The sequence below is a fragment of the Octopus sinensis genome, linkage group LG8 (genome assembly GCF_006345805.1).
Source record: "Octopus sinensis linkage group LG8, ASM634580v1, whole genome shotgun sequence".
NCBI lineage: Eukaryota > Metazoa > Mollusca > Cephalopoda > Octopoda > Octopodidae > Octopus > Octopus sinensis.
In genome coordinates this window covers 93049912-93064843 of record NC_043004.1, presented here as the reverse complement: position 1 = coordinate 93064843, position 14932 = coordinate 93049912, and the positions used below count along the sequence as shown (strand labels likewise).

Sequence of the window (14932 nt, the reverse complement as noted above, 5' to 3'; positions counted from 1 at the left end):
CCAAACCACTGTGAGTGGATTTGGTAGATAGAAACTGAAAAAGTCCATCAAGTGTATATGTGTGTGCGCATGTGTATAGACATCATGTGATGGTTGTAAATGAGCATCAGCATCAAACAAGCAAGGTTGTTTGTTTCCAGTCTCCAGTGTAAAACGTGTCAAGCTAGGGGAAAATATTACCTTGCATGGAAACAGGTGAAGGTTGGCGACAAGAAGGACATTTGGCTGTAGAAAATTTGCCTCAATCTAATCCATGCAAAGCTTGGAAAAGTGGGTGTGAAAATGATGGTGAAGAAACTAAGTCCACCTAGTATATATCTGTTACAATTTCCACTTCAAACAATGGACATACCAAGTCATACTCTTCAGTAAACTGGACAGAAGAAACCCAGATGATCACAATTTGCATCACATAGCCAATCATTAAAGCATGGTCCTGTTGTTCCCAATATTTGAGTAACTATTTATAATGTCACTGGTTTGAGTGTAGAGCTGACCAACCTAATACATCAATCATTGGTTTCCTTGATAACATCACTTGTTTACTATAAGCTTCACAATGCAAAGATTCAGTCTGAATAACACTATCTACTCCTATCATTTATAGCCTTCTCACAAGACTATTTCCACTCAATGTATGCGTACAATTTATGTATATGACTGAAGTCAGATATAATTTAGTTTGCTTCTAACAACTTGTGTCTAAACTGGAAATAATTATCTGTGAGAAAAACATATTTACTCATGTGCCTTAGACATTTCAGTGTTTGGAACAAGCAAAGATCAACATCATCATCATCATTTAATGTCCATTTGCCATGCAGGCATGGGTTGGACAGTTTCACATGAGCTGGCAAGCCAGAGGGCTGCACCAGGCTCTAGTCATCTGTTTTGGTATGGTTTCTACAGCTGGTTGTCCTTCCTAACACTAACCACTTTACAGAGCTTTTTACATGGCACCAACACGAGTGCTTTTTATGTGGCTCAGGCATAGGTGTTTCCTATGTGGCACTGGCATGGGTGCTTTTCATGTGGCATTGGTACGGGTGCTTTTATCATATTTTACAAGTAATAGACAGCAGAATTAGTAGAGCAGCAGACAAATGCCTTGTAGCAAATAACCATATCTCTTCACAGTCAGAGTTCAAATCCCCTCAAAGGAAGCTTTCATTATTATGGCGAGCTGGCAGAATTATTACATCAGGTGAAATGCTTAGCAGTATTTCATTTGCCACGATGTTCTGAGTTCAAATTCCACCAGGGTCGACTTTGCCTTTCATCCTTTTGGGATCAATAAATTAAGTACCAGTTGAGTACTGGGGTCAATGTGATCACTTGTTCCCCTCTCCACAAAATCTAGACCTTGTGCCTATAGTAGAAAGGACTATGATGGGAGCGAGCTGAATTGCTGAAATAAGTATCACCTAAGTACTAAAGTTGATAAAACTAATTAAAACCTCCTCTAAAGTCTGTGTCCTTGTGCTTGTAAAATATGTTTGCTCAACTAATAATCAAACAGAGAACATTTTAAAAGTATGTTACTAACAACTTGTACAAGGAATGAATTAACAGATAGAACTATTTTGCAGTGAAAATTATACAGAAAAGGATGAATGATATGAAGCAGGATAGTCACTTACCTCAATTTGCATTTTGAGATGTTGTTTGAAATGAGAGAGTAATGTAAGGAAAATGGCTAAAGATAACTCAAAGACTTCGGGGACGGCACTGACACCATTCTTCGACAGGGCAACACACAAATACTGTTTTATAGCATTTATGAACATTTCATTGGTTTTGAACACTGGCCCAGCATTTTGCAGAATTGACAGTAGCAACTGTAAAGACAGGATCTTGGACCGCAACTCATGAGACCTGCAATTAAACAATATAAACATAGATAGACGGATAGATACAAGGGTTGGATGAAATAATGGAAACATTTAGCATCATAATTTTGAAATATCTATAAAACCGTCAAAAACTTGTTTATTTTTATGTTTTTTGATTTATTATATATATATATATATATATATATATATATTATATATATATATATATATATATATACACTCGTGGAGTGGTTGGCATTAGGAAGGGCATCCAGCTGTAGAAACACTGCCAGATCAGACTGGAGCCTGGTCGAACCATCCAACCTGTGCTAGCGCGGAAAACAGACGTTAAACGAAGATGATGATGATATATATACATATTTATTATATATATCTCTCACAGATTACCACTTACCATCCATGTTCCATGCTAACATGGGTAAGACAGTTTGACAGATTCAAAGTTTGCATTGCATTCCAATGTTCATCATCATCATCATCGTCGTTTAACGTCCGTTCTCCATGCTAGCATGGGTTGGACGGTTCGACCGGAGTTCTGGGAAGCCAGAAGGCTGCACCAGGCTCCAGTCTAATCTGGCAATGTTTCTACAGCTGGATGCCCTTCCTAACGCCAACTACTCCGTGAGTGTAGTGGGTGCTTTTTACGTGCCACCTGCACAGGTGCCAGGCGGGGCTGGCAACGGCCACGGTCAGATTGGTGTATTTTATGTGCCACCGGCACGGAAGCCAGTCGAGGCGGTGCTGGCATCGGCCACGAGTCGGATAGTGCTTTTTACGTACCACCAGACCAGGGATCCTGGCTGGTTCAATTCGATTTCGATTTCGCTTGCCCCAACATGTCCTCACAAGCAAAGGGGGTTGGCATGGGTGCCTGTCGTACGGTCGCATTGGAGTATTTTACGTGCCACGGCCACGAGTCGGATAGTGCTTTTTACGTACCACCAGACAGGGATCCTGGCTGGTTCAATTCGATTTCGATTTTGCTTGCCCCAACATGTCTTCACAAGCAAGGGGGTTGGCATGGGTGCCTGTCGTACGGTCGCATTGGAGTATTTTACGTGCCACGGCCACGAGTCGGATAGTGCTTTTTACGTACCACCAGGCCAGGGATCCTGGCTGGTTCAATTCGGTTTCGATTTCGATTTCGCTTGCCCCAACATGTCTTCGCAAGCATGGGGTGTTGGCATGGGTGTCTGTCGTCGGATGAGGTTCTATATCGACTTCGCTTGCCTCAACCGGTCTTTGTGTCCAAGGGAGGAAAGGCATTCATAAGTGGGCTGGGCTCACTTGTCCTGCCTGGTCTTCTCACGTACAGAATATTTCCAAAGGTCTCGGTCTCTGGTCATTTCCTCAGTGAGGCCTAAAGTTCGAAAGTCGTGCTTCACCACCTCCTTCGTTAAATATTATTATTATATTTCATATATAATATGATTCACCTCATCACCTACCAATCAGGTCAATATACAAGCTAGATAGAATGCACGGTCACCAGGAAACAGGCCAAAAAGATGATGGCAAATGAGAAGTCTTTCTATAACAAAGATGACAGTTAAGGATCCATTGACCAATGTTTATGTTATGAACACAGACACCACATACATAATATCTAAGATATTCTATTACTTGTCTCAGTCATTTGATTGTGGCCATGCTGGAGCACTGCTTTTTAGTCAAAGAAATCGATCACTGGACTTATTCTTTGTAAGCCTAGTGCTTATTCTATTGGTCTCTTCTACTGAACCACTTAGTGATGGGAACATAAGCACACTAACATTGGTTGTCAAGCGATGGTGTGGGGGACAAACACAATAGATACATATATATATATATATATGCACATACATATATACACACACACACACACACACTCAAAGGGCTTCTTTCAGTTTTCGTCTACCAAATCCACTCACAAGGTGCCTGAGGCTATAGTAGAAGACACCTGTATAAGGTACTTAGCAGCAGGACTGAAACTGGAACCATGTGGTTGGGAAGCAAGCTTCATCATCATTGAACATCTGTTGTCCATGCTGGCATGGGTCAGACAATTTGACCAAAGCTGACAAGCTAGTGGGCTGCATCAGACTCCAGTCTGATTTGGCATGGTTTCTATGGTTGGATGCCCTTCCTAATGTCAACCACTTTACAGAGTGTGGTTTTTTATGTGGTACCACATGACATGCATAAGATCTGGTCATCAAATCTAAGTAGAGACTTCAAACTTGAAATCTTCAAAGCCACAGTCGAACAAATTCTACTATATGGCTCAGAAACCTGGACGTTATCAAAGAAGCTTGAGAGGTGGTTGGATGGAACCTACACTCGCCTCCTTATGAGAGCTCAAAATCTCTCGTGGAAGTGCCATCCAACTAAAATGCAAATATATGGGAAACTACCACCTGTGTCATCTCCAGGGATACAGGCATCCAGCAACAGGACCTCCGTAATGCCATGATGGACCGTGAAGTCTGGCGTAGCATGGTAAATTCCATTGTCTCAACCACGGTCGAACAATGATGATGACATGGGTGCTTTTACATGACACCACATAGGTGTTTTTATGTGGCACTGCACGGGCGCTTGTATGTGGTACAGGTGCTTTTACATGGCACTGCCATGAGTGCTTTTCACCACTAGAGAGACTGGTCTTAACACTTGTGCTACAGAGTACGGGTCTTCTTGAGTACACAAGTCTACAATATTTCTAAATATACATCTATTGAACTATTTGCCAGTGCTGCCTGACTGCCCCCCCTGCTGGTGGCACGTAAAAAGCACCCACTACACTCTCGGAGTGGTTGGCATTAGGAAGGGCATCCAGCTGTAGAAACTCTGCCAAATTAAGATTGGAGCCTGGTGCAGCCATCTGGCTTGCCAGCCCTCAGTCAAAGTCGTCCAACCCATGCTAGCATGGAAAGCAGACGTTAAACGATGATGATGAGGAGGAGGAACTATCATATATTTACAAGTCTACCTCTTATTGAAAGAAAAACTCACTTGGGATCTGGTGGCCCCTCAGAAAGGGGTTTCATGGAAAGTTTACACAGGCTGCGAAACACGAGGAAAGCATCTTTCTGTAGAATGTGAGCAAATGCACCTGCAGCAGGCTCTGCTCCATCTGCACAATTGTCAAGGTTGTCATCTGATATGCGGTGACTTGTTGAACCTAGAGAGGAAGAAAATTAATAATACAGATAAATACGTTGTTTACTGACGAGAAACTTATTAATGGGATCAACAATAGGGTCTTTCCAGTGAAGAGCCTATTGTATTTTGTAACAATCTGTATAAATAGTAATTAAAAAATCCAGATTTTTAATCTAGAGTTAACAGGATTGAAGATCATTTACTTTCTTCAATATATGGATGTCTGGGTTTCAATCCTGAGCAGTATCATAATAAAATCTATCATTTCGTCTTCACTGTCATATATGTATGTGTGTATATATATATATATATATATATATATATATATATATAATAATAATAATAATAATAATTATTATTTGAGGGAATAAAATCCAAACTTACAAGGAAAAAAATTCAATTTAGAAATACTAAATCAAATTTCACCCAATATAATCTATATATAAAAAAATTAGAAAAAAAAAACACCTTTTATCAATTCAAAATGAATTAAATTACACCATCTAGAAAATTACATATAATAGAAATATTAAAATTAAAATAACAAATGTCAATGATTAAGTAAATTGCAAAAAAATAATAAAAACGTATATAATTGGTCTATATACATTTTTATTATTCTTTTTGCAATTTACTTAATCATTGATATTTTATTGTTATTTTAATTTTAATATTTCTATTATATGTAATTTTCTAGATGGTGTAATTTAATTGTTCATTTTGAATTGATAAAAGGTGTTTTTCTAATTTTATATATATATATATACACACACACACGTATGTATATGTCTGTATCCATGTATATACCACTCATCATGGGTACATGAATGAATTATTCAATGTGCACACACATTGCTGTGTGAGTTATGTAGGAAACCATTGCTCATCATGTCCTACACCATCACATATATTCTATAATCAGAATGAAAAGTAAGTCTGACAAATAGACTGGTCTCAGATTAACTATAGAAACTTGTTCCTGCTGCATTATCCAGCCCATTGGCAAAATTGAACTCATAGACACAAGCTAATGGAACAATTGCTTGTTGGTGGTTGAAGAACTGTATAATTTTAGAAAGTTCTCACTGCAACCAACTCTCAACTGACAATACATTCCATTGCACCTTTTTTTTATAGCTGTATGGGTAGGTTCTGTTTCAGGTCATCTTGACTGCAGATACAGGAGAGAGCCAGTGAAGAGATATGATCTGCCAACCCCATCAATTCAGCCATCTGAGACCACAAGACCTCCAACTAGCAACTTACAAAGAAAGACTAAAGTTAAAAATTTTCAACTGTGTGAATATTTTGGCACAACAAATACAAATAGACAAAAGTTCTCAATAATACAACAGTGTTTCTAATTTAGGCACAAGGCCAGTAACTGTGAAAGGGGGAGGGGTAATTGATTACATCAACACTAGTATTTGACCAGTATTTTATACAATTGACCCTGGACAAATAAAAGGCTAAGCTGACCTTGGCAGGATTTCAACTGAGAATGTAAAAAGTCAGAAGAAATACTGCAAAGTATTTATTCTGATGCTCTAACAATTCTGCCAACTTTCCATCATCATCATCATCAATAATAATAATAATGATTTATAATGCAGGTCCAAGATTACACATATTGAGAGAGGAAATAATTGATTAAACCAATTCTACTATTTTACTGGTACAAGAAAACATTAACGGCAAAGTTAATCTCTACAGGAATTGATAATAATAGTAATAATAATAATAATCTTTTCTTAATTTTGGTCCCAGGCTAGCAATTTTGATGGGAAGGAGTGAGTCATTTTCATAAACTACAGTACTTGATTTGTGCTTTACTATATTGATTCCATAAGGATGAAACGCAAAGCAGACCTCAGTGGAATTTGAGTTCAGAATGCAAAGATCTGGACATGGCTAAGTATTTTGTTCAGCATGCTAACAAGTCTGCCAGCTCACTGCTTTATAATGATAATAATAATTCCTAAGTTTGGGTGCAATTTTTGTAGAGGGGTGTGGTAGAGGGTGTGGTCATAATTATTTTTATTGACTCCTACTACTTATTTTAACTACCCCAGAAACTTGAACTCAATACTATAAGGTATTTCATGTGATGTTCTATAAATTCTGCCACCTGTTTCTCGAATAAAAACAATAATAATCATCATCATCACAGCATCTACCAGTAAAATTATGAAACAATGCCTATGGATGCAATGTTTGGTTCTATTTTGAAAATCATTGACAAAAAATTCATTTTTGTTTTTAAATTTTATCTGTCACAGCCAGTTCATATCTACCTGTTCAGGCTACTATCAAACTTATTGTTTGCTTTTATTTCATTTTAGAAAAAAACTGTTTCTATCATTCATTATTTAATATGCTAGAAAATATTTGTCACATGTGTAATTTGGTAGCAACCGTTTTTAGCCAGATACCAATACTTATACTCCTACCGAACAAGGACCGAACAATGTAACAGAGAAGTGAAGCCTGTTAGCCAAACAGAGAAACAAGCAAGAGTTTTGCTGGAGTGTATATCCATGTGACACAAGACCTTGTTTTATGATGGTAGGGATTAGCTTTTTTTCTTTTTTTTTCTAAATGCTGTTCACTGTGTTATAAGTAGTGGTCTACATATGGAACATGCAAATCATGCAAACTTACTGTCGAGATTAAAGTGCTACAGCGCACACTGAACTATCTATTGTAGAGCTGCTAAACATTTTGATAGAACCTTCTCTAACAATACTGCATAACTATCTCTTAGATCCTTTCAAAACCCACTAACATTCCTATAGAACCCACTCTAACATTCTCATAGAAACACCTCAAACATTCAATCAGAACCCTTCTAACATTGCTCTAAAATTCCTAGAGACTCCCCACCACCACCAATAACATACACAACATTGTTATAGAAGCCAGAATTATCCCTTCCAGCATTTCTACAAAACTCCCTCTAACCTACAGAACCACTACTAGCATTCCTATACAACCACCTCTAACAATCCAATGGAATTGCCTCTAAAATTGCTAAACAACCCTCTCTAGTATTCAAGTAGAACCTCCTCTAAATTCTTACAGAATCCCCATAACATTCCTATAGAACTCCCTCAAACATATAAATATACAAACTGTCCGACGAACGGGAACGTGAAACTCCGAGTAACAGCTTTTGTTATATTTGTGCTGCTTTTAAATAAAGCATATTACTCTACCTCTGGTACTTGAGTACTCTTTTTTCCACCTTGTTTCACATTTATGTGCTTACTCCGGTGTATATATATATATAAAACACCCTCTAAAAACCATTTAGAACCTCTTAGAACATGCCTATAAAACCCATATACCATTCTGTATAGAACTCCACCCTAACATTCCTGTAGAACTGCCTCTAACATTCATTTAGAATCCTTCAACAACCACATCAATGAAAAGTAAGGTTGCCAAAAGAGAATCTATCTTTCCATTGTATATGTTCAGTGAATACATTTTCAGTATTTGAGTAATATCTGCATTTAAATTAGTGCAAAACCAGCATAGCATGCAAAATACTTAAATAACAATCAGAACAGATTAATTTAATTACATTAATAAATTTAAAATTTATAATGATAGAAACATAGGCACAAGGTCATATATTTTGGAAAAGAGGATACAGTTGATTGAATTAACCCTGGTCCAGATAAATGAACAATAAAGTTGATCAAATAGAGAAAAAAAATGAAAAACAAAAAGAGGATTTGCCATTGTCACATGGTATGATCATGTGATATTTATGAATTCATTTTATGTAATATGTAGGTATCCAAATTCAATGTCTAAAAACATTAACTATTTAGCTAAAATATACCATGGTTCAACATCTAATCTTGAACTTGGTTCGGTAGACATGCTGTCAGAACAACAAGCAGAGGGTCAAAGATTTGTACCTCATCACCTTCATGATACTAAGCTGAAAGCCTGAAGGGCTATTAGCCTGTATGGCCCAGTCCATCTAGCTGTCAAAAAGGATACCATAAAGAGGCATAGCTCATTGTGTATGCAACAGGAGTGTTAAACAATGAGTATTTCATTGGCCTGCAGGAATTAATTCAGTTCTCTCCTTGGATTCTAGTTTAATAAAAATGAGTGACCATATGCTTATCCAGTCTGAATCACTGCTGCAACCAACACATCACAGTAAACTCAAATATAAGTTAATTCAACCCTTTAGCAACTAAACCAGCCATATCCAGCCAAAATATTCTACCTGTTTTACTTTCAAACTGGCCACATCCAGCCTCTTACACTAACTCTACAACGTCATACTATAAATAAACAATTACATTGTAGAAATCTCAAAACTGTGAGACAATGCATGACAAACTCAAAACATTGTGAATAAATAAGCATCACAATTAACAGAGTAATCTAAATCCTAAAGGATTAAAGAACTGCTTATTGGAAAATAGTAAAGGAAACAGAACCCCACTGTCCCCTAAAAGAAACAGAATCCCTTAAAATTTATTAATGCTGATATATGGATTTAAGTGGGGTTTTTTCCTCTGTTTCTACAGTTCAGTGATGGCTTTTATCATTCTTCTTTGTTTTATATTATAATAAAAATAAAGTGGATATATTACAGCAGATGGACCAAAGAAGCAGCATTTGGTTACATCCATTAGTATTTTCGGTTAAGATCTTGCCCAAGTCTACTTTTGTCTTTCATCTTTTGAATGCGAATAGACTAAGCATTGGGTGGGTGGGGGTTAATATAATTGACTATACCCTAAAACAAGTGGTACCTCAACATAGTCTAAATCCAATGACTGAAAATGCAATAAAAGATCTCTCTCTCTCTCTCTTTCTATATATATATATATATATATATATATAATTATTATTATTTGAGGGAATATAAATCAAAACTTACAGGGAAAAAAATTCAATTTAGAAATACTATATATATATATCGAGAGAGAGAGAGAGAGAGCAAGTGTGAGTATAAAATGTGCATGTTAGTTGAAAGAGCTAGTGCTGAAAAGAAGAATTAGTGAGAAGTGTGATTATGTTTGAGTCTGGAGGTGAGACACAGGTGGGAAATGAAGAAAAAGGGAAGTGATGAGATATATGCTTTGGTCAGTGCACACTTGGCAAGTTCAAAGGAGCAGAGAACATAGTAGTAGTGGTAGAAAAAAAGTAGAGAGAGGACACAAGTCAGCAGTGATTAAAAGAGTAGTGTTTCAATGAATGAACATTTGTCTTTAACAAGAAAGAGAAATAAGTCCTAAATGTCCAGTGGTTATGAGGAGGCAATACCAATAAGTCAATGAATTCTGCTGTTTTTCTAACATTAACAACAGTGCTGTCTACAGTGAGCAAAATTTCCCTGAAGCAAAGCAGCATCGGTAATGGTTACAATGCCACCACCACCAATAACAAAAACCACAAATACAACAACAACACCAACACCACCACCACCAATAACAACACCAACAATAACTAGAATGTGCAAGGGTGACATGAGCACAGCATGAATCTCCTCACCTCCCAGTACGGGGGATAGAGTAGTGAGAGAGGTCTTCCTTGGTTCAGCAGCTGGAACGCTAGGGGATACCACCTCAACACCTTTCTCACTTGGCCTCTTGTCCTGCTCTATCAGCAAAAATAAAAATGGATTGGAGTGGAAAAAAAATATATGAACACAGGAATGAATAAATACATATACATATATATATATAGGAGGACAATTTATCTTACCATGCTTAATAATAAAGAGAGAGAGAAGAGAAGAGAGAGAAAGAGAGAGATGCAAGAATAGACAAACAAAGTAGCAAAGATGGATAGGCAGAAAGAGAAATTAAGGATTAATGGACAAAGACAAAACGGTAGCAAATACAAATACAGAAAAGCAGAGATACACATATAAACAAAGGTAAGGATAAACAGATAGAAAGTTATAAATAGATATATAAGTATGGATGGAGACAATTGCAGCGTGGAAGGTGTTTGTAAGCCATTTAAGAAACACACAAAAGCCGTTCGATTCACTTCAACATTTAAGTTTAATTTGTCAAAATATTTTCGTCGCTAAAATCCGTGACCTGTTCACTGACAAAAATATTTTGACAAATTAAACTTAAATGTTGAAGTGAATCGAACGGCTTTTGTGTGTTTCTTAAATGGCTTACAAACACCTTCCACGCTGCAATTGTTTTCGTTCCAGCACACGATCTCAGATCAAATCACTTGCTATGCGAGTACATCTCCGTAATATGGATGGAGAGAGACAGAAACAAAGTGAGAGAGAGACAGAGGGATAAGCACAGAGTGAAAAGAACAAAAAGACATTAGGTGATAGAGGAAAAGAGTTAAAATGAAAAATTTATAAAATAAACATAAGAAATGGAGAGTAAAAATAACAAAGCAAAAGAAAAAAAGTTTAAAAGAAAAGAAGAAAAACAAAATGAAAAGTTTTGTTTTGATGAAATAAACTGGTGTTTATGTTAGTGGTGAATGTCAATACTTAGTAAGACACATTAAAGGTGCCAGGAAGGAAATTCAGCCATAAAACAAAAGCCTCATACAACTCATGTCAACAAAGAAAAGCAAACACAGAAACAATGATGATAATGACACAAACACTAAAGACTATTTAAAACTACATTTTGGCTGCAGTGAATTGAGACATTGCAAGTGCGGGATGTTAAACTGTCTTCAGATTTTAACAGTAGCGGGGGAAAAAAGACCTGTTGGTCAGATCTGCTATATCACTTATCTGTATACTTTCTCAGCTGAGCTACAAAACTCAGCATCCTGATACTTTCTTCCTCACTCTTTATATCTTTCTTGATCTTCTGCAGCAGCAGCATGTGCCTTCTGCCATCAGCACATGCCACATCTTTTATCTAATACTCATCATATGTCGATCCTTATAACAGTGTAACTGTCTCTTCTGCACATACTGGCTGATATCTTTAGCACCTAGCTGCTATTCCCTTTGCTCACAGTTCACCTTCGATGTAAATTAATATGACACATCCAACAGATTATGCTCACTTTCTCTTTTGACTCTGCATTCAGTACCTGAGCCTAGTCAGTTACCATGTAGCATCACACATTTTATATGTAGAAAAACAGATAAACCTTTATTGCCAACAGAAATATCTGAGAGACATATACCTCTGAACGTGGCCGATGCCAGCACTGCCTTGACTGGCTTCTGTGCCGGTGGCACGTAAAAAGCACCATCCGAACGTGTCCAATGCCAGCGCCGCCATGACTGGCTTCTGTGCCGGTGGCACGTTAAAAGCACCAACCGATCGTGGCTGCTGCCAGACTCCCCTGGCACCTGTGCCAGTGGCACGTAAAAAGCACCCACTACACACACGGAGTGGTTGGCGTCAGGAAGGGCATCCAGCTGTAGAAACACTGCCAGATCATACTGGAGCCTGGTGCAGCCACTTGGCTTCCCAGACCCCGGTTGAACCGTCCAACCCGTGCTAGCACGGAAACGGACGTTAAATGATGATGATGATGATCTATATACATCTGCGAAGAGAGTTTTTATTTATAGGCTCAATTTCTCCAAAAATCCCCACTCCCTGAAATTTGTGAAAGCATGTTGAAAAGACTGAAAGTGTACAGAAGTTCCCTTCCTTTTAAGTAGGAACTACATGAAACAGCAAGTGGACCTTCATAAAGTTTCTTCATCTAAATTTCCTTGCTCTCCATAAAATAAAACGAAAAGGCTCAATGAGGAATCTTCTATATAAATTCTTCATCATCATTATCTTCGTTTAGCGTCCGCTTTCCATGCTAGCATGGGTTGGACAGTTCAACTGGTGTCTGGGAAGCCAGAAGGCTGCACCAGGCCCAGACTGATCTGGCAATATTTCTACGGCTGGATGCCCTTCCTAACGCCAACCACTCCGTGAGTGTAGTGGGTGCTTTTTACGTGCCACTGGCACAGGTGCCAGATGAGGTCTTCACAAGTAGAGTTTTGTGTCCCAAGAAGGAAAGGTATGCATAAGTGGACTGGCTACATCCCATGTAGCGGCCACGAGTTATGGTCTCACTTGTCCTGCCGGGTCTTCTCACGCACAGCATACTTCCAAAGGTCTCGGTCTCTAGTCATTTCCTTAGTGAGACAAAGTTTGAAGGTCATGCTTCACCACCTTGTCCCAGGTTTTCCTGGGTCTGCCTCTTCCACAGGTTCCCTCAACCGCTAGGGTGTGGCACTTTTTCACACAACTATCTTCGTCCATTCTCGCCACATGACCATACCAGTGCAAACGTCTCTCTTGCGCACCACAACTGATGCTTCATAGGTCCAGCTTTTTTCTCAAGGTACTTACACTGTTGAGTATGAACACTGACATTACACATCCATCGGAGCATCTTGGTCTACTCAAATCTAGTAGCCCAAATATAACTTCACACAAATCTTACTACTTCTTAAGATAGGCTGCTCTTTAAAACCAAAATTGCAACAAGAGCCAAAATACTGACAGACACTGATATACTATACATTTTATATCCATATAAGTAAGGATGCTGGACCTGTAGGATCTTCTCAGGTATTTTGACTAGTTACCCACCTTCATAGCATACATGTGTTCAAGCAAAACTAACCAAGAAGTCAACACTTCAATAACAATCATAAAGAGTACAACATCAAAATAGGAGCTTGTATGTAATTGTGCAATCTGCAATAAATAGCTAAGAGTTCCTGAAATCACAATCTACTATTTTGTAAACAGACATGCCTTGGATAGTGTAACCCTATGTATAGAAAAATTGGACTGACCAAAGCATTTGCATAATTAGGGCCGACTTGGAGCTAAACACAGCTGGCCTTTGAAAGTTCCGTTTCCAGGACTAATAAAAACTACTTAGCTAAATAGCTATGTATGCGGTTGGTCAGATTGACAAGGGTATCAGACAACCATCATGAGTGATCAGTGCTTTGCAGGCTGTCAATAGCGCTACTGAGAATATGGTCAAGACAGTTAATTGTGAAATGTCCCAGTCTATTCTGATGCAAGTTTAACCCTTTAGTATTTAAACCGGCCATATCCGGCCAAAATAGTTAATCTGTTTTATGTTCAAACTGACCAGATCCAGGCCCTCACACCTACCCTACAATGTTATTCTACATTAGGTAATTACACCATCAAGATCTTGAAGATATGAGATAATGCATGATTAATTCAAATCAATGTGAATCAATAGGCATTATGTTTGATACAATAATCTGAACACTAAAGGGTTAAGATACTGCTGTCTACTGTATTGACCACATGATCATAAATCTTTACACACTGCTATATATCTGAACAAGGTACTTAATTCTGCTTGTTCTAGTTTCCCTGACAGAATAAAACAAGTTTCATACTCATTCACAGTTAGGTAGATACCAGCTAAGAAAGGGTACCAGCCAGATACAAAAACAGATGAGCCAAATAATATATCAACACACTTATCTGTGCAGGGAAGAAAATTTCAAGGAAAAACACAAAAATTAAATATTAAATGACTCTTGTGATTCTCCATTTTAAAGTTGCAGTTACCTACATAAGATCTTAACTGCAACATCAAGCAGGTTAATCAACTATATAGAAAAACTCACTGATGACTTCTATGGGCTCTCCTTTCTAAGACTACAGGGAGCTTATTGAAGATTTTAATGTAACATTTATTAAACTGAGCTTTTATACTAAAGCAGAAAAATGGATTCAACTGAACTCTTTCATGACTTTCATCAAAGACTGCCAACTTTAATTGGTATCTAAAAATAACAGGAACTTGGTGAGCTGTGGCTGAGTTCCATTTGAGTGTTGGGCCTCACAGAGGATGGCTGGCTGAGTTTCTTTTGAGCAGCTCTCACAGAAGCGAGGTGCTTGAGTTACTTTTGAGCATTGGACCTCATGGAGGCAAAGTGGCCGAGTTCCTTT

The 14932-nt window shown here is 38.0% G+C and overlaps 1 protein-coding gene across 10 annotated transcripts in view; it reads right to left on the bottom strand.

Moving 5' to 3' along the window:
- The window catches only part of LOC115214926 (brefeldin A-inhibited guanine nucleotide-exchange protein 1), a 201812-nt gene that overhangs the window by 68641 nt on the left and 118239 nt on the right, over positions 1–14932 (bottom strand). For 9 of the 10 annotated variants that reach the window (XM_036505599.1, XM_036505600.1, XM_036505598.1 and 6 more), the window contains 3 exons: positions 10524–10631; positions 4848–5016; positions 1641–1875 (listed from right to left, as the gene is read on the bottom strand). In XM_036505599.1, coding sequence (XP_036361492.1) covers positions 1641–1875; positions 4848–5016; positions 10524–10631 — 512 coding nt within the window. The remainder of the gene's footprint in view (positions 1–1640; positions 1876–4847; positions 5017–10523; positions 10632–14932) is intronic. The other variant, XM_036505604.1, reaches the window with a different exon arrangement.